At 46.5% G+C, this 21,289-nt stretch overlaps 1 protein-coding gene across 5 annotated transcripts in view; it reads right to left on the minus strand.

Moving 5' to 3' along the window:
* Nucleotides 1–639: 639 nt before the first annotated feature.
* The window catches only part of LOC106994615 (4-galactosyl-N-acetylglucosaminide 3-alpha-L-fucosyltransferase FUT5), a 50,935-nt gene continuing 30,285 nt past the window's right edge, over nt 640–21,289 (minus strand). For 3 of the 5 annotated variants that reach the window (XM_077979550.1, XM_077979547.1, XM_077979548.1), the window contains 2 exons: nt 6,469–6,538; nt 640–2,284 (listed from right to left, as the gene is read on the minus strand). In XM_077979550.1, the coding sequence (XP_077835676.1) occupies nt 1,148–2,272 (1,125 nt within the window). In that variant the 5' untranslated portion in view covers nt 2,273–2,284; nt 6,469–6,538 and the 3' untranslated portion in view covers nt 640–1,147. The remainder of the gene's footprint in view (nt 2,285–6,468; nt 6,539–21,289) is intronic. The other 2 variants (XM_077979546.1, XM_077979545.1) reach the window with 1 other exon arrangement.

The raw sequence follows: 21,289 nt of genomic DNA on the forward strand, positions 1-21,289 counted from the left end.
CCACTCCCCAGCCCTCAGAGCCCGCATGTCCACTGTGCAAATGGGGAGATTGAGGCTCAGAGAGCACCTGGGATTCACCACCACCTTCCACCACCAGGTCCCGCTTGGCATTCCAGAGAGCAATTTCCCCCAAGCCCAGAATGTTCTGGAATGTTCCAGACGTCCTCATTTACAGTCAGAACCCATCTGCAGCCCCTAAGTGGTGGAGCAGGGCTCTATGCAGGGCTTGCCTGACTTGGGAGTTACTGACCTGAGATCTTCAGAAAAAACACTTTCACTTCTGGGTGGGTGCCAGAGCCCACGGCAGGGAGCCAGCCGGAGGAGAGGACCCCCGAGAGATCTGAACACTCCCCCGCCAAGGGGCTTGACCTCCAGGGTCATAGAAAGTTCTAGAACAGGGTTTTCTGCCCCTGGACATTTGGAACCATCATTGTTGGTTGTAGGGGCCCCGACTTGCGCATCGTAGGGGGTGTGGGGTAACCCTGGCCTCTACCCACTAGGTGACCTCGTCCTCCCCAGGTTGTGATGACTGAAAATGTCTCTGGACATTGCCAAGTACCCTTGGGGATGGAATCGCCCTGCATGAGAACCTCTGTTCTGGGGTGAGGGGGACACAGGAGCTTTCCTTGAAGCATTCTCGTGTGAAAATGGTAACAGCATTGTCTGTTTGCACCCCTCATGGGTGGTTAACAACGGCAATAAAACCACAAGCTAACCAGCCTGCACCATCGCCCGGGGGCAGGGCCTCCAGGGTACCAGTTCCCAGGGTGCCCTCCAGGGTGAGGTCCCCAGCAGGTGAGGCTCCTAACAGGTGACATTTAGTGTGGCGAGGTCTCTGGGACCAGGTCCCAGCAGGTAAAGTCCCCAACAGCCGAGACCCTCAGTAGGTGCAGCCTCCAGCAAGTAAGGTTCCCAGTAGGCACCGTCCGCAGCCAGCAAGGTCCCCGGCAGGGGAGGCTCCTGGCAGTGGTAAAGCCTGGCATGTGAAGTCCCAGGTAAGTCACGTGCCTGGCCACCAAAGACTCCAGCAGGCGAGGCCCCAGGCAGGTGAGACCCCAGGTAGGTAAATCCCCAGACTAGTGAGACCCTAGGTAGGTGAGGCCCTGGGAAAGTGAGGTCCCGGCAGCCCAGGCCCCTCGCCGGCCTCTCAGGTGAACCAAGCCGCTATGCTGTGCACCGTCTGGTACCTGGATTCCTCCTGCAGTTTCCAGCAGGCCTTGCAGAAAGCCAGTGTCCAGCTGAAGAAGCGAGGCCGCAGCGTCTCCCGCCAGCGGAAGTAGCTCAGGTAGCGGGCGTGGTCCTTGTCCAGCTCCTGCAGGTATCGGGCCAGGTCCTCGGGGCTCTGGAAGTCATCCACGTGGATGAAGGCATCGGGCGGCAGGAACCTCTCATAGTTGCTTCTGCTGGGCCCCAGCACCACGGGCACGGCCCAGGCCTCCAGGGCGTTCCTCCACAGCTTCTCGGTGATGTAGTCCAGGTGCAAGGAGTTCTCGAAGGCCAGGTAGAACTTGTACCGGGACAGCGTCTCCATCATGGTCCCCCTGGGCAGGGGCTTGTGGGATTTCCCGTACACATCCACTTTGAGATGGGCCTGCAGGCTCTGGTAGTAGCGCACCCTGGCCGAGTCCGGCTTCCAGTTGGACACTGCCCAGGCCACCAGCTCGGTCTTGGCCGAGAGGTTGAGCGGTGGGTGGGCAGGCTGGCCGGACCACGGCTCCAGCCAGCCGTAGGGCGTGAAGATGTCGGAGTCGCTGCGGTAGGACATGGTGAGATTGAAGTATCCGTCTAGGGCTTGCAGATGCCGGCAGTTGCTGGGAGACTCCATGCTTAACCAGATCCAGCGCTGCCCCTGCGGCCTGGTGGGGGGCGGGAGGTCGGCACTGGGGTCGTACATGATATCCCGGTGGTGCACGATGACCGCGTCTGCCTGTGGGTACACATCGGAGTCGGCAGTGATGTTGCAGTCGGCCGTGCCGGGCACCATCTCTGAGCAGCGGGGCAGAGCCATGGGTGTGTTAAAAGGCCACGTCCACAGCAGGATCAGGAGGGTGGGGCGGGCAGGGGTTGTCGTGCTGTCCTGGCAGCGGGACCCATTGGGAACTCCAGTGACAGGTTCCACGGCCATGAGCCCTGACCTAGGGAACCCAGTGGCATCGTCTCGGGACACACGCAGGTAGGAGAAGAAACACACAGCCACCAGCAGCTGAAACAGCAGCCCGGCCAGACAGTGGCGCCACAGCCATTGTGGCTTGGCTGGGCCCAGGGGATCCATGCGTCAGAGTAGCTAGGCAGAGAGAAGAGAGGAGTGAGGGTCATTAGGGACAATCACCCACTTCCTGGCCACGGGTCCTGAGAGAAGCTGTTATAATTTATGACACAGCTTGTCATAAATGCCCCCAGTACCCCTGAGTTGAGGATTGAATTTATGACTCTGGCAGGGAAGGGTACAATGGGATTAGGTTTTGCAGGTAACATAAGAGTTCTCCAGATAAGGTAGGAGTTGAGGGAAAGGGTATCCCTTGGATGAGGAAAGAGCCAGTGCCAAAGCCTGGCAGGGTGAGACACCTGAGCAGTTTGCAGACAAAAGGAAGTGCTCAGGCTGCCAGTTTAGGCTTGATTTTCTATTCACTTGGTGTTTCAATCAACAAACACTCAAAGCTAACCCCCCTGGCCCTCAGACACCCTGTCCCTGCCCTGGGGGAGAGGCCGAGGCTGGGGGAGAGGTGGGGAGGATACGAGGGAAAATGGGCAGGTGTGAAGAGTCAGGGGAGGCAGGGACTGACCAGGCAGGGAGTGGGGGGACCTGGGACCCCAGGGAGGAGTAGGCTTTCTGAGAAGACGTGGAGCCCTGCTTGTCCTGGAGATGCCGAGCATGGAACCTGAGGGAGCCCAGGGCCCCTGAGTGTAGGCACTGGGTCTGGGAAGTCATTGAAGAAAAACCTTCTAAGAGGCTAAGAGGGGCGACTGGAGGAAGAGGAGGGAACCTGAACCATGCTTTACGATGGGTGAGGCGAGGCTTGGACATCAGGGTGGATTGTTTACAATTTTAAATGTACATCTAAAAACTGAACAGTATATTTACAAAAAAAATTATAGGCTGGGCGTGGGGGCTCACACCTATAATCCCGGCACTTTGGGAGGCCAAAGCGGGCGGATCACCTGAAGTCAGGAGTTCGAGACCAGCTTGGCCAACGTGGCAAAACTCTGTCTCTACTAAAAAACACAAAAATTAGCTGGGTGTTGTGGTGGTGCCTGTAATCCCAGCTACTGGGGAGGCTGAGGCAGGAGAATCACTTGAAGTGAGCGGAGATCACACCACTGAACTCCAGCCTGGGTGACAGAATGATACTCTTGTCTTGAATAGTAGTAATAATAACAATAAATTTATAACACAGGGTCTTCCTCTGTCACCCAGGCTGGAGTGCAGTAGCATGATCTCAGCTCACTGAAGCCTCAACCTCCCAGGCTCAAATGATTCTCCCACCTCAGCCTTCAGAATAGCTGGGACTACAGGCAAGTGCCACCATCCCCAGTTAATTTTTTTGAGATGGAGTCTCTGTTGCCCAGGCTGGAGTGCAGTGGCGCGATCTTGGCTCACTGCAAGCTCCGCCTCCTGGGTTCACGCCATTCTCCTGCCTCAGCCTCCCGAGTAGCTGGGACTACAGGTGCCCGCCACCATGCCCAGCTAATTTTTTTGTGTTTTTAGTAGAGATGGGGTTTCACCGTGTTAGCCAGGGTGGTCTCGATCACCTGACCTCATGATCCACCTCGGCCTCCCAAAGTGCTGGGATTACAGGCGTGAGCCACCACACCTGGCTTTTTTTTTTTTTATTTATTTACTTTTGAGACTTGGCTCACTGCAACCTCTGCCTCCCTGGTTCAAGTGATTTTTGTGCCTCAACCTCCTGAGTAGCTGGGATGACAGGTGGGTGCCACCATGCCCGGCTAATTTTTGTAGTTTTAGTAGAGACAGGATTTCACTATGTTGGCCAGACTGGTCTTGAACTCCTGGCCTCAAATGATCCACCTGTCTTGGCCTTCTAAAGTGTTGGGATTACAGGTGTGAGCCACCACACCCGGCCTAAATAAATTTTTTTTGGCCAGACGTGGTGGCTCACGCCTGTAATCCCAGTACTTTGGGAGCCCGAGGCAGGCGGATCACAAGGTCAGGAGATCGAGACCATCCTGGCTAACACGGTGAAACCCTGTCTCTATTAAAAATACAAAAAATTGGCCGGGCGCGGTGGCTCAAGCCTGTAATCCCAGCACTTTGGGAGGCCGAGACGGGCAGATCACGAGGTCAGGAGATCGAGAGACGATCCCGGCTAACACGGTGAAACCCCGTCTCTACTAAAAAATACAAAAAAAAAAATAGCTGGGCGAGGTGGCGGGCGCCTGTAGTCCCAGCTACTCGGGAGGCTGAGGCAGGAGAATGGCGTAAACCCGGGAGGCAGAGCTTGCAGTGAGCTGAGATCCGGCCACTGCACTCCAGCCTGGGTGACAGAGCAAGACTCCGTCTCAAAAAAAAAAAATAAATAAATAAATAAAAATAAATAAAAAAAATAAAAATAAAAATACAAAAAATTAGCCTGGCGTGGTGGCGGGCGCCTGTAGTCCCAGCTACTTGGGAGGCTGAGGCAGGAATTGAACCCAGGAGGTGGAGGTTGCAGTGAGCTGAGATCGCGCCACTGCACTCCAGCCTGGGCGACAAGGCGAGACGCTGTCTCAAAAAAAAAGAAAATATGCGAGGCACTGACACAGGCCACAGCGTGGATGAAGCTTGAGGATGTCACACTCAGTGAGAAAAGCCAGATACAAAAGGCCACACCGTGTGTGATCCCATTTCTAGGAAATATTCAGGACAAGCCGACCCACAGAGACAGGAAGTAGAATAGAGATGACTGGAAGATGGAGGAGAGAGGAGAATGTTTGTTTAATGGGTCCAGAGTTTATGTTTCGGGTGATGAAAGTTTGGGAAAGACGCTGGAGTGATGGTTGCACAACACTGCATGCAATGCCACTGAATTGTATGCTTAAAAATGCCTAAATGGGCCGGGCTTGGTGGCTCAAGCCTGTAATCCCAGCACTTTGGGAGGCCGAGGCGGGTGGATCACGAAGTCAGGAGATCGAGACCATCCTGGCTAACACGGTGAAACCCCATCTCTACTAAAAAATACAAAAACTAGGCCGGGCGCGGTGGCTCACGCCTGTAATCCCAGCACTTTGGGAGGCCGAGACGGGCGGATCACGAGGTCAGGAGATCGAGACCATCCTGGCTAACACGGTGAAACCCCGTCTCTACTAAAAAGAAGTACAAAAAACTAGCCGGGCGAGGTGGTGGGCGCCTGTAGTCCCAGCTACTCGGGAGGCTGAGGCGGGAGAATGGCGTAAACCCAGGAGGCGGAGCTTGCAGTGAGCGGAGATCCGGCCACTGCACTCCAGCCTGGGAGACACAGCGAGACTCCGTCTCAAAAAAAAAAAAAAAAAAAAAAAAAAAAAATACAAAAACTAGCCGGGCGAGGTGGCCGGCGCCTGTAGTCCCAGCTACTCGGGAGGCTGAGGCAGGAGAATGGCAGGAACCCGGGAGGCAGAGCTTGCGGTGAGCTGAGATCCGGCCACTGCACTCCAGCCTGGGCGACAGAGCGAGACTCCGCATCAAAAAAAAAAAAAAAAAAAAAAAAAAAAAAAGGCCTAAATGGGCCAGGCGTGGTGGCTTACGCCTGTCATCCCAGCACTTTGGGAGGCCGACGTGGGCGGATTGCCTGAGGTGAGGAGTTCGAGACCAGCCTGGTCAACATGATGAAACCCCGTCTCTTCTAAAAATACAAAAAATAGCGGGGCATGGTGGTGCACACCTGTAATCCCAGCTACTCAGGAGGCTGAGGCAGAAGAATCACTTCAACCTGGGAGGCAGAGGTTTCAGTGAGCAACAAGAGCGAAACTCCATTTCAAAAAAGCCTAAATTGTGTCTTTTATGTTATACATATATACATACCTATATATATAGAGAGAGAGTTACAATTTTAAAAATAAGGTAACACACCAAAAACCACTGATTTACTTGTATATCTTAAGTGGGCTCACCATATGGTATGTGAATTACATCCCGATGAAGCTGTTTTATTTATTTTTTGAGACTGAGTCTTGCTCTGTTGCTCAGGCTGGAGTGCAGTGGCGCAATCTCAGCTCACTGCAACGTCCACTTGCCGCGTTCAAGTGATTCTCCTGCCTTAGCCTCTCAAGTAGCTGGGATTACAGACATGCACCACCATGCCCAGCTAATTTTTGTATTTTTAGTAGAGATGGGATTTCACCATGTTGGCCAGGCTGGTCTTGAACTGACCTCAAGTGATCCAGCCTCCCAGAGTGCTGGGATTACAGGCATCAGCCACCACACCCAGCCGACGAAGCTGTTTTAAAATGATATAGTGGTTGCCTCCTTTCTTTGTTGGGCCACGTTGGTCTTACCCTTGCAGCAGGTGACCGGAGTGTGATGAAAAGTGATCCAGACACCCAGTCCCAAGTTCATGCCAAGGTTCTGGAAAGAGATTCAAAACACAGGCCCTCAGGGCACAGTCCAAGCTCAGAGTAGGAGGGAGGTTGAACTTCGACCAATTACTGCTTTGTACCACTGGGCTCTAGAGCCTCAGGCACAGCTTAATTTTTATAAAGTAACTGATATTAAGATGGAATTACATGGGCCCTGGGTTCATGGCAGCCCCTCTTAGGAGATAGTGATGTATTTGCTAACGATCTTTAGAAGGGTAGATTGGGGCCAGGTGTGGTGGGTCACGCCTGTAATCCTAGCATTTTTGGGAGGCCGAGGCAGGAGAATTGCTTGAACTTGGGAGGTGGAGGTTGCAATGAGCTGAGATCACACCACTGCACTGCAGCCTGGCGACAGAGCGAGACTTGGTCTCAATTAAAAATAAAAAAGGGCGGGCGCGGTGGCTCAAGCCTGTAATCCCAGAACTTTGGGAGGCCGAGGCGGGTGGATCACAAGGTCAGGAGATCGAGACTATCCTGGCTAACACGGTGAAACCCCGTCTCTACTAAAAAATACAAAAAAACTAGCCGGGGGATTTGGCTCATTCAACCTCAACATACTTATTACAACACAAGAATACCTCTGACTTCTCCTACCATCATGACCACTAGCCATAATATGATTTACCTCCACACTAGCAGAAACAAATCGAACCCCCTTTGATCTCATAGAAGGCGAATCAGAACTAGTATCAGGCTTTAATATTGAATATTCCGCAGGCCCATTCGCCCTATTCTTCATGGCCGAATACATAAACATCATCATAATAAATGCCCTAACAACCACCATTTTTCTAGGCACATCCTACCCCATCCATTCACCAGAACTATTCACAACATGCTTTACCACTAAAACACTCTTCCTAACTTCCTTATTTCTATGAATCCGAGCAGCGTATCCCCGATTCCGCTATGATCAACTCATACACTTACTATGAAAAAACTCTCTCCCACTTACACTAGCACTCCTCATATGAAACATCTCAATGCCCATCGCAATCTCCAGCATTCCCCCTCAGACCTAGGAATATGTCTGACAAAAGAGTTACTTTGATAGAGTAAATAATAGAGGCCCCAACCCTCTTATTTCTAGGATTGCGGGCATCGAACCCACCCCTGAGAACCCAAACTTCTCTGTGCTACCTCTGACACTCCATCCTAAAGTAAGGTCAGCTAAATAAGCTATCGGGCCCATACCCCGAAAATGTTGGTCACACCCTTCCCGTACTAATCAACCCACTAGCTCAACTTCTTATCTACATCACGATAATCACAGGCACACTCATTACAACACTAAGCTCACACTGATTCCTCGCCTGAGCAGGTCTAGAGATAAACATATTAGCCTTCACTCCAATCTTTATCAAAAAAACAAACCCTCGCTCCACGGAAGCCGCTAGCAAATACTTCCTAACACAATCTACCGCATCCATAATCCTCATAATAGCAATTATTTCCAACAACCTATCAGGATACTGAACAATAACAAGCCACACCAATCAACTCTCATCCCTAATAATAACAACCGCCCTTGCCATAAAACTAGGAATAGCTCCCTTCCACTTTTGAGTCCCAGAAGTCACCCAAGGAACATCCCTAACCTCTGGCTTACTTCTCCTTACATGACAAAAACTAGCTCCCCTCTCAATCATATACCAAATTCACCCATCGATCAACACCTGCACTCCTAATCCTCTCAACCCTATCTATCATAGTAGGCAGTTGAGGGGGTCTCAACCAAACACAATTACGTAAGATCCTAGGATACTCTTCACTCACATAGGCTGAATAACAATAACACTAACATATAACCTGACTATCACAATTCTCAACTACATACATCATCCTAACAACTACTATATTCCTAACCCTCAACCTAAAAAACACCACAACGCTCATGCTATCCCACACCTGAAACAAATCAACCTACCTAATACCACTAATAACATCTACCCTCCTATCCCTGGGAGGCCTACCCCCTCTAACCGGTTTCCTACCCAAGTGAATCACCATTCAAGAACTCACAATAAACAATAACTTCATCATCCCCTCCATCATAATTACCATAACCCTGCTCAACCTATATTTCTACATACGCCTAATCTACACTATCTTCCTAACACTATTTCCCACATCTAATAACAATAACATGACAATTCGAAAACACAAAACCTACACTCCTTTTTCCCCCACTCATTATTACCTCTACTCTCCTACTACCAATCTCCCCTCTAATCTTGTCTATTCCCTAGAAATTTAGGTTAAGCAAGACCAAGGGCCTTCAAAGCCCTTAGCAAGTAAAAATAATTTCTGAAACACATAAGGACTGCAAATACCTGCTCTGCATCAACTGAACGCAAATCAATCACTTTAATTAAGCTAAGCCCTCACTAGATCAATGGGACTCGAACCCACAAAAACTTAGTTAACAGCTAAGCACCCTAACCAGATGGCTTTGATCCACTTCTCCCGCCGCAGGGAAGAAAGGCGGGAGAAGCCCCAGCAGAAACTTAAAGCTGCTCCTTTGAACTTGCAATACAATGTGAAAATCACCTCGGGGCTGGTAAAAAGAGGGTTAGACCTCTGTCTTTAGGTTTACAGCCTAATGCCTACTCAGCCATTTTACCACCCCCCCCCTTCCATCTCTACCTATGTTCATCAATCGTTGACTATTCTCAACAAACCATAAAGACATTGGAACTCTATACCTACTATTTGGTGCATGAGCTGGAGTCATAGGTACAGCTCTAAGCCTTCTCATTCAAGCTGAGCTAGGTCAACCCGGCAATCTACTAGGCAATGACCATATTTACAACGTTATTGTAACAGCTCATGCGTTTATCATAATCTTCTTCATAGTCATACCCATTATAATCGGAGGCTTCGGGAACTGACTAGTGCCCCTAATAATTGGCGCTCCTGATATAGCATTTCCCCGTCTAAATAATATAAGCTTCTGACTCCTTCCCCCCTCCTTCCTTCTACTAATAGCATCAGCCATAGTAGAAGCCGGTGCTGGAACAGGTTGAACAGTGTATCCCCCTTGGGCAGGAAACTTCTCCCATCCAGGGGCCTCCGTAGACCTAATCATCTTCTCTCTTCACCTAGCAGGCATTTCCTCCATCTTAGGAGCCATCAACTTCATTACCACCATCATTAACGTAAACCCCCCCGCAATATCCCAGTATCAAACTCCCTTGTTTGTCTGATCAATCTTAATCACAGCAATCCTCCTACTCCTCTCCCTGCCAGTCTTAGCCGCTGGCATCACTATGCTACTAACAGATCGCAACCTCAACACTACCTTTGATCCTGTCGGGGGAGGAGACCCCATCCTATACCAACACTTATTTTGATTCTTCGGCCACCCCAAAGTCTATATCCTCATTCTTCCTGGATTTGGAATAATTTCCCACATTGTAACTTACTACTCTGGGAAAAAAGAGCCATTTGGTTACATGGGTATAGTCTGGGCTATAATACCAATTGGGTTTTTAGGTTTTATTGTATGGGCCCATCATATGTTTACAGTCGGTATAGATATAGATACACGGGCCTATTTCACTTCTGCCACTATGATTATTGCAATCCCTACTGGTGTTAAAGTTTTTAGCTGACTTGCCACACTCCACGGGGGCAATATTAAATGATCCCCTGCAATACTTTGAGCCCTGGGCTTTATTTTTCTATTTACCGTAGGGGGCCTAACTGGCATTATCTTAGCAAACTCATCCCTAGATATTGTACTACACGACACGTATTACGTTGTTGCCCACTTTCACTATGTTTTATCAATGGGAGCTGTCTTCACCATTATAGGGGGCTTTATTCACTGATTTCCCTTATTTTCAGGCTATACATTAAACCAGACTTATGCTAAAGCCCATTTTATATTTGTAGGTGTAAATTTAACCTTCTTTCCACAACACTTCCTTGGCCTATCCGGGATACCCCGACGCTACTCTGATTACCCCGATGCCTACACCACATGAAATATCCTATCATCTATAGGCTCCTTTATCTCGCTAATAGCAGTAATCTTAATAATCTATATGATCTGAGAAGCCTTTGCCTCAAAACGTAAAGTACTACTAATCGAACAACCCTCCACTAGCCTAGAGTGACTGAATGGCTGTCCTCCACCCCACCACACATTTGAAGAGCCAACCTATATTAAACTAAATGAAAAAGGAGAGAGTCGAACCCCCTAAAACTGGTTTCAAGCCAATCTTATAACCCCTATAACTTTTTCAACAAGGTATTAGAAAAATTATTTCATAGCTTTGTCAAAGCTAAATTGTAGGTCAAACCCTATGTATCTTACACGGCTCACCCAGTTCAACTAGGTCTACAAGATGCCACATCCCCTGTCATAGAAGAACTAATCACTTTTCACGACCATGCCTGCATAGCTATATCTTTAATTAGCTTTCTAGTCTTATATGCCCTATCCTCAACACTCACAACAAAACTAACCAACACCAACATCACAGATGCCCAAGAGATAGAAACCATCTGAACCATTTTACCCGCAATTATCTTAGTCCTAATCGCCCTTCCATCCCTGCGCATCCTATATCTAACAGATGAAATCAATAACCCCTCCTTTACTATTAAATCAATCGGACACCAATGATATTGAACCTACGAATACACAGACTACGGAGGCTTAATCTTTAACTCTTATATACTACCCCCACTATTCTTAAACCCAGATGACCTTCGACTTCTAGAAGTTGAGAATTGAGTAGTCCTCCCAATTGAAGCTCCCGTCCGTATGATAATCACATCTCAAGATGTCTTACATTCATGAACTATCCCTACACTAGGCCTAAAAACAGATGCAGTGCCTGGACGCTTAAACCAAACTGTATTCACCGCCACATGACCAGGTGTCTATTATGGACAATGCTCAGAAATCTGTGGCGCAAACCATAGCTTCATACCAATCGTCGCAGAATTAATCCCACTAAAAATCATTGAAATAGGACCTGTGTTTACCCTATAACTCTTCCCCCCCCGCCATACTTTACAGATCCACTGTACAGCTATCCTAGCATTAACCTTTTAAGTTAAAGATTGAGGGACGCACCCTCTACAGTGAAATGCCCCAATTAGACACATCTACATGATTCACTACTATCATGACGATGCTCCCTACACTACATCTTATCATACAACTAAAACTACTAAACACAAGTTACTATCAACCCCCCTTACAAAAAAACCCCAACCCACAAATCCACAATAACCACTGACAACTAAAATGAACGAAAATCTATTTACCCCATTCTCAACCCCAATAATTCTGGGCCAATCCGCCGCAATTCCCATTATCCTATTTCCCACACTATTAATCCCAACCTCCAAATACCTCATTAACAACCAACTAATCACTATTCAACAAAGCCTGACTCAGCTCACTCTAAAGCAAATAATAACTCACAATACTAAAGGACAATCCTGATCTCTAATACTAATATCCCTAATCACCTTTAGTTCCATAACCAATCTCCTGGGACTTCTACCCTACTCATTTACACCAACCACCCAACTTTCTATAAACCTGGCTATAGCAATCCCCCTATGAGCAGGCACAGTGATTATAGGCCTTCGCTTTAAAACCAAAAACTCCCTAGCCCATCTTCTACCACAAGGTACACCCACACCACTCATCCCCATACTAGTGATAATCGAAACTATTAGTCTACTTATCCAACCAGTAGCCCTAGCCGTATGACTAACTGCCAATATCACAGCTGGCCACCTACTAATACACCTTATTGGAAGTGCTGTACTAGTATTATCAACTATTAACTTCTCCGCTGCCTTACTAACCTCTATACTCCTGACACTACTGACCATTCTAGAAATTGCGGTCGCCCTAATCCAGGCCTATGTCTTTACACTCCTAACCAGCCTCTACCTACGCAACAACACCTAATGACCCACCAACTCCATGCTTATCACATAGTCAAACCCAGCCCCTGACCATTAACAGGAGCCCTATCAGCTCTCCTAATAACATCCGGCTTAGTTATATGATTTCACTTTTACTCCATCACCCTGCTAACACTAGGCCTATTAACCAATGCACTATCCCTGTACCAATGATGACGTGATATTGTACGAGAAAGCACTTATCAAGGTCACCATACAGTATCTGTCCAAAAAAACCTTCGATATGGGATAACATTATTTATCATCTCAGAAGTCGTCTTCTTCACCGGCTTCTTCTGAGCATTTTACCACTCAAGCCTCGCTCCAACACGCCACTTAGGAGGTCACTGACCACCAACAGGCATTACCCCTTTAAATCCTCTAGAAGTACCCCTCCTAAACACCCCTGTACTACTCGCATCAGGAATTACAATCACCTGAGCCCATCACAGCCTCATAAACAATAACCGAAAACAAACAATCCAAGCCTTGCTTATCACAATTCTGCTGGGCATCTACTTCACCCTACTACAAATCTCAGAATACTTTGAAGCACCTTTCACTATCTCCGACGGCATCTACGGTTCAACATTTTTCATCGCCACAGGCTTCCACGGACTTCACGTCATCATTGGATCTATATTCCTTCTTATTTGCCTCATTCGCCAACTATTCTACCGCTTCACATCAAATCATCATTTTGGCTTTGAAGTCGCCACCTGATATTGACACTTCGTAGATGTTATCTGACTGTTCCTCTACATTTCTATCTACTGATGAGGATCCTACTCTTTTAGTATAACTAGTACAATTGACTTCCAATCAATCAGCTTTGATAGTATTCAAAAAAGAGTAATCAACCTAGTACTAGCCTTAACAATCAACACCCTTTTGACCTCACTACTAATAATCATCATATTCTGATTGCCCCAACTCAACTCCTATGCAGAAAAAACTAATCCTTACGAATGTGGATTTGATCCCCTAAACCCCGCTCGTATCCCATTCTCAATAAAATTTTTCCTGATCGCCATCACTTTTCTTTTCTTTTTTTTTTTTTTTTGAGACAGAGTCTCGCTTAGTCGCCCAGGCTGGAGTGCAGTGGCGCGATCTCGGCTCACTGCAAGCTCCGCCTCCCGGGTTCACGCCGTTCTCCTGCCTCAGCCTCCCAAGTAGCTGGGACTACAGGCGCCCGCCGCCTCGCCCGGCTAATTTTTTGCATTTTTAGTAGAGACGGGGTTTCACAGTGTTAGCCAGGATGGTCTCGATCTCCTGACCTTGTGATCCGCCCGCCTCGGCCTCCCAAAGTGCTGGGATTACAGGCGTGAGCCACCGCGCCCGGCCCGCCATCACTTTTCTACTATTCGACCTGGAGATTGCTCTACTACTATCCCTACCATGAGCCCTCCAAACAACAAATCTCTCAGTAATAATCAAAACATCCATCATATTTATCATCATCCTAATTCTCAGCTTGGCCTATGAATGAACTCAAAAAGGACTAGACTGAGCCGAATTGGTAAGTAGTTTAAACAAAACAAATGATTTCGACTCATTAGATTATGATAACCATACTAACCAAATGTCTCCCACCTACATAAACATTATGTTAGCATTCACTATTTCACTTCTAGGTATATTAATCTATCGTTCACACCTAATAGCCTCCCTCCTCTGCCTAGAAGGGATAATAATATCACTCTTCATTATAGCTGCCCTCATAGCCTCAAATATACACTTCCCCTTAATCAATATTATACCCATCATCCTACTAGTATTTGCCGCTTGCGAGACAGCAGTAGGCCTTGCCTTACTAGTCTCAATCTCCAACACATACAGACTAGATCATATTCACAACCTAAACTTGCTTCAATGCTAAAAATAATTATCCCTACAACCATACTACTGCCAATAACATGACTCTCCAAAAACAACACAATCTGAATCAACTTGACCATGCATAGTCTAACTATCAGCCTCGTTCCTCTATTATTCCTCAACCAAACTGACAACAACCTTCTCAACTACTCAACCTACTTATCCTCCGACTCACTAACAACACCTCTCCTAATACCACCTGACTCGTACCCCTCATAATCATAGCAAGCCAATACCACCTATGCAATGAGCCCTCTTCACAAAAAAAACTCTACCTTTCTATAATAATTTTCCTACAAATCACCTTAATTCTGACATTCATGGCCACAGAACTAATCATATTCTACATTCTATTTGAAACTACCCTCATTCCTACCCTAATTATTATCACTAAATGGGGTAACCAAGCAGAACGTCTCAACGCAAGCACATACTTTCTATTTTACACTCTAACCGGCTCTCTGCCCCTACTCATTATACTAATCTATACCTACAATAGCACAGGCTCATTGAACATCACACTACTAACTCACAAACCAAAAACTAACAACCACTTGATCTCATAACCTTACTTGACTAGCATGCATAATAGCCTTTATGACAAAAATACCCCTATATGGCCTGCACTTGTGACTTCCCAAGGCCCATGTCAAAGCCCCCATTGCAGGGTCAATAGTCCTTGCCGCAGTACTCCTAAAACTGGGCGGCTATGGCATAATACGACTCACCTCTATCCTCAATCCTTTAACAGAGTCCATAGCCTACCCATTCCTTATGCTATCTCTATGAGGTATAATCATGACAAGCTCAATCTGTCTTCGACAAACAGACCTGAAATCACTCATCGCATACTCTTTCGTAAGCCATATAGCCCTAGTAATCGTAGCCTCCCTCATCCAAACCCCCTGAAGCTTCTCTGGCGCAACCATCCTCATAGTCGCCCATGGACTCACCTCCTCCATATATTTCTGCCTAGCCAACTCAAACTATGAACGCACCCACAGCCGCATCATATTACTATCCTGAGGACTTCAAGTCCTACTCCCATTAATAACCTTTTGATCGCCGGGCGCGGTGGCTCAAGCCTGTAATCCCAGCACTTTGGGAGGCCGAGACGGGCGGATCACGAGGTCAGGAGATCGAGACCATCCTGGCGAACATGGTGAAACCCTGTCTCTACTAAAAAAATACAAAAAACTAGCCGGGTGAGGTGGCGGGCGCCTGTAGTCCCAGCTACTCGGGAGGCTGAGGCAGGAGAATGGCGTGAACCCGGGAGGCGGAGCTTGCAGTGAGCTGAGATCCGGCCACTGCACTCCAGCCTGGGCGACAGAGCGAGACTCCGTCTCAAAAAAAAAAAAAAAATAACCTTTTGATGGTTCACAGCAAACCTCACCAATCTTGCCATACCCCCTACTATTAACCTACTCGGTGAGCTCTTCGTAATCGCAGCTTCATTTTCTTGATCTCATATTACTATCATACTAACAGGACTCAATATATTAATTACAGCTCTCTACTCTCTCCACATGTTCGTCACAATGCAATGAGGGACACTCACACACCATATAATCAACATAAAACCCCCCTTCACACGAGAAAACACATTAATATTTATACACCTTGCCCCAGTTATTCTCCTATCCCTCAACCCCAACACCATTCTAGGGTTTACTCCCTGTAAATATAGTTTAATCAAAACATTAGATTGTGAACTTTACTATAGAAGCACACCACTTCTTATTTACCGAGAAAACTTGCAAGGGCTGCTAACCCATACTTCCGTACTTAAAATTACGGTTTTCTCAACTTTCAAAGGATAACAGCTATCCATTGGCCTTAGGAGCCAAAAACATTGGTGCAACTCCAAATAAAAGTAACAATTATGTGCACCTCTCTTATGATAACAACCCTCGCCTCCCTAACTCTTCCAATTTTTGCCACCCTCATTAATCCTAACAAAAAACGCTCATACCCAAACTATGTAAAAATAACCATAATATACACCTTTATTACTAGCCTTATTCCAACAACCCTATACATTTTCTCAAACCAAGAAACAACCATTTGAAGCTGACACTGAATAACAACCCAAACATTAGATCTAACACTAAGCTTTAAACTAGATTACTTTTCCATAGTATTTATTCCAATTGCACTATTCATCACCTGATCCATTATAGAATTCTCACTATGGTACATAAACTCAGACCCAAACATCAATCAATTCTTCAAATATCTCCTCATTTTTCTCGCTGCCATACTAATCCTAGTTACCGCCAACAACCTTTTCCAGCTCTTCATTGGTTGAGAGGGTGTAGGAATCATATCCTTCCTTCTAATCAGCTGATGATACGCTCGAGCGGACGCCAACACAGCAGCCATCCAAGCAATCCTATACAACCGCGTCGGCGACATCGGTCTTATCCTAGCTATAACATGATTCCTTCTACATTATAACTCGTGAGACTTTCAACAAATACTAGCTCTAAATTCCAACTCAAACCTCCTCCCACTAATGGGCCTTCTCCTAGCAGCAACAGGAAAATCAGCTCAATTCGGTCTTCACCCCTGACTGCCCTCTGCCATAGAAGGTCCAACCCCTGTCTCAGCTCTACTTCACTCCAGCACCATAGTTGTTGCCGGGGTATTTCTACTCATTCGCTTCCACCCTCTAATAGAAAACAACACATTAATCCAAAATCTTACACTATGTCTGGGAGCCGTTACTACCCTATTCATAGCTATCTGTGCCCTCACACAAAACGATATCAAAAAAATCGTGGCCTTCTCCACCTCAAGCCAACTAGGTCTAATAATAGTCACCATTGGTATTAACCAGCCACACTTAGCACTCCTACACATCTGCACCCATGCCTTCTTCAAAGCTATACTCTTTATATGCTCCGGATCTATTATTCATAACTTAAATAATGAACAAGACATCCGAAAAATAGGGGGCCTATTTAAAACAATGCCCCTTACCTCAACTTCCCTAGTTATTGGCAACCTAGCACTCACGGGAATACCCTTCCTCACAGGCTTCTACTCCAAAGATCTTATTATCGAAGCCACAAATACGTCGTATACCAATGCCTGAGCCCTATCTATTACTCTCATCGCCACCTCCCTAACAAGCGCCTACAGCACTCGAACCATTCTCCTTACCCTAACAGGACAACCCCGCTGCCCAACCCTAATAAACATCAACGAAAACAACCCCGCCCTACTAGACCCAATTAAACGCCTTATAGTAGGCAGTATAATTACAGGATTCCTTATCACTAACAACATCCCCCCTACCTCACTCCCCCAGCCAACAATACCCCTCTATCTAAAACTCTCAGCCTTATGCGCAACCATCCTCGGTTTCCTAACAGCCCTAGACTTCGCCCTTATAACCAACAAACTAAAAACAAAAAACCCATCACAGATATTCAAATTCTCCAACATACTAGGATATTTTCCCACCACAGTTCCTCGTATAATCCCCTATCAAAACCTACTTATAAGTCAAAATTTAGCCTTTCTCTTACTAGACTCAACATGACTAGAAAAATCCATACCTAAAATAATCTCACAAACACACATTACCGCTTCCATAACTGTAACTACTCAGAAAGGCATAATCAAACTCTACTTCCTCTCTTTCCTCATTCCTCTCACCCTAACTCTACTTCTAATAATATAGCCTATTACCTCGAGTAATCTCAATCACAATATATACACCAACAAATAACGTCCAACCAGCAACCACCACCAATCAACGCCCATAATCATACAAGGCACCCACACCAATAGAATCACCTCGAACTAACCCCAATCCCTCCCCCTCAAAAATCTCCCAACTACCCATATTATTAAAATTAACCACCACCACTACCCCATCAAAACTTAAAACCCATAAAACTAACCCCACTTCCATTATTAATCCTACCAAAAGACCCCCTAGAACCTCAAACCCTGAGGCCCATGTCTCAGGATACTCTTCAATAGCCATTGCCGCAGTATAACCAAAAACAACTATTGCCAGGCGCGGTGGCTCAAGCCTGTAATCCCAGCACTTTGGGAGGCCGAGACGGGCGGATCACAAGGTCAGGAGATCGAGACCATCCTGGTTAACACGGTGAAACCCCGTCTCTACTAAAAAATACAAAAAACTAGCCGGGCGAGGTGGCAGGCGCCTGTAGTCCCAGCTACTCGGGAGGCTGAGCCAGGAGAATGGCGTACACCCGGGAGGCGGAGCTTGCAGTGAGCTGAGATCTGGCCACTGCACTCCAGCCTGGGCGACACAGCTAGACTCCGTCTCAAAACAAACAAACAAACAAACAAACAACTATTATACCCCCCAGATAAATTAAAAACATCATTAAACCCATGTAAGCTCCCCCATAACTTAAAATAATCACACAACCAATTACACCACTAACAATTAATGCTAAACCCCCACAGATGGGAGAAGGCTAAGAAAAACCTACAAACCCCATAACCAATAACACACTTAATGTAAATAAAATATATATCATTACTTCCATATGGACTTTAACCATAACCAATGATACGAAAAACCATCATTGTATTTCAACTACAAAAGTGCCAAATGATTCCAATACGCAAATCTAACCCAATCATAAAAATAATTAACCACTCCCTCATTGATCTACCCACCCCATCCAACATTTCCATGTGATGAAATTTCGGCTCACTTCTTGCAACCTGCCTAATTCTACAAATTATCACAGGCCTATTCTTAGCAATACATTACTCACCAGACACCTCCTCTGCTTTCTCCTCAATCGCACACATTATCCGAGATGTAAATCACGGCTAAACCATCCGCTATCTCCATGCTAACGGTGCCTCCATACTCTTCATCTGCCTCTACCTACACGTAGGCCGAGGCCTCTACTATGGCTCATATCTTCTCCTAGAGACCTGAAACGTTGGCATTATACTTCTACTCATAACTATAGCAACAGCCTTTATGGGCTATGTACTCCCATGAAGCCAAATATCATTCTGGGGGGCAACAGTAATCACAAATCTACTCTCAGCAGTCCCATATGTTGGAACCAACCTTGTTCAATGAATCTGAGGGGGGTATGCCATTGATAACCCTACTCTCATACGATTTTCCACCCTACACTTCATCCTACCCTTCATTATCGTCGCTCTCACAACCGTACATTTACTATTCCTACACGAAACGGGGTCAAACAACCCCTGCGGAATCTCCTCTAACTCAAACAAAATCACCTTTCACCCCTACTATACAATTAAAGATATTCTAGGCCTAGTCCTCCTCCTCTTTACCCTAACAATACTAACACTATTTTCACCCGACCTCCTAAGCGACCCAGACAACTATACCCCAGCCAACCCACTAAACACCCCCCCACATATTAAACCAGAATGGTACTTCCTATTCGCATATGCAATTCTACGATCTGTCCCCAACAAATTGGGAGGCGTACTGGCACTCTTCCTATCGATTCTCATCCTAGCAATTATCCCCATACTCCACAAATCCAAACAACAAAGCATAATATTCCGCCCACTCAGCCAATTCCTACTCTGACTCCTAGTTACAATTCTACTAACCCTTACCTGAATTGGAAGCCAACCAGTGACCCAACCTTTTATCATTATTGGCCAAATAGCATCCGCAATATACTTTATCACAATCCTAATCTTAATACCACTGGCCTCCCTAATCGAGAACAACCTACTCAAATGAACCTGCCCTCGTAGTATAAATTAATACACTGGCCTTGTAAACCAGAAATGGAATACTCTCCCCAGGGCAATCAGAAAGAAAGTACTTAACTCTACTGCCAACACCCAAAACCAGCGTTCTAACTTAAACTACTTTCTGTATTTTATGTTGTACAAGCCCTGCAGCACAACTTTAGTATTAACCTACCTTTAATGCCACTATGTAATTCGTGCATTACTGCTAGCCAGCATGTATAATATATAGTACTATATGTGTTTGACTGTACATAGCACATACCCTTACATATTTACCCAACCCTCTCGAAATACATGCTTACAAGCAAGGATCCTAATGAGCACTTCAACAGTAGTACATCATTCACCCCTCCAAAGCCCACGTATCACCCCCTACGTATCAACAGAACTAGTCCTGTATTAATCGTACATAGTACATTAAGTCGTCCATCGGACATAGCACATACCTGTTAAAAAGTCCTCCTCACCACGGATGCCCCCCCTCACTTAGGAATCCCTTGTTCACCATCCTCCGTGAAACCAATATCCCGCCCAAAAAGTGCTGCTCTCCTCGCTCCGGGCCCGTAACTCGTGGGGGTAGCTATAATTGAACTGTATCCGGCATCTGGTTCTTACCTCAGGGCCATAACAATCAAGATCGCCCACACGTTCCCCTTAAATAAGACATCTCGATGGATCACGGGTCTATCACCCTATTAACCAGTCACGGGAGCTCTCCATGCATTTGGTATCTTTTATCTCTGGGCCGCACGCAGCCCCATCGCAGAATGCTGACTCCCACCACATCCCATCCTGTCGCGCCTGTCTTTGATTCCTAGTCCATGCCATTATTAATCGCACCTACGTTCAATATCCTAGCCCCGCATGACTGCCATCAAGGTGTTATTTAATTCATGCTTGTAAGACATATCAATAATCAACTCCACGACACTACAATAAAAATTCCATCAAACCCTCCCACCCCCATCTCTGACCTTCACCTAAACCCACTTTTGCCAAACCCCAAAAACAAAAGCCTCAATTTGCCTGATCAGAGCTTGTATTTTCATCTTTTAGGTGTGCACGACTCCAACTGCCATCCCCTCAACTAATATAAATTTACTTCACCAAGCACTCTTGACACCAACCCACAACCCCTTCCCCCACCCCCATCTGCCCACCCACTACCAAACCTATA

Source organism: Macaca mulatta, chromosome 19 (genome assembly GCF_049350105.2).
Source record: "Macaca mulatta isolate MMU2019108-1 chromosome 19, T2T-MMU8v2.0, whole genome shotgun sequence".
Classification (NCBI taxonomy): domain Eukaryota; kingdom Metazoa; phylum Chordata; class Mammalia; order Primates; family Cercopithecidae; genus Macaca; species Macaca mulatta.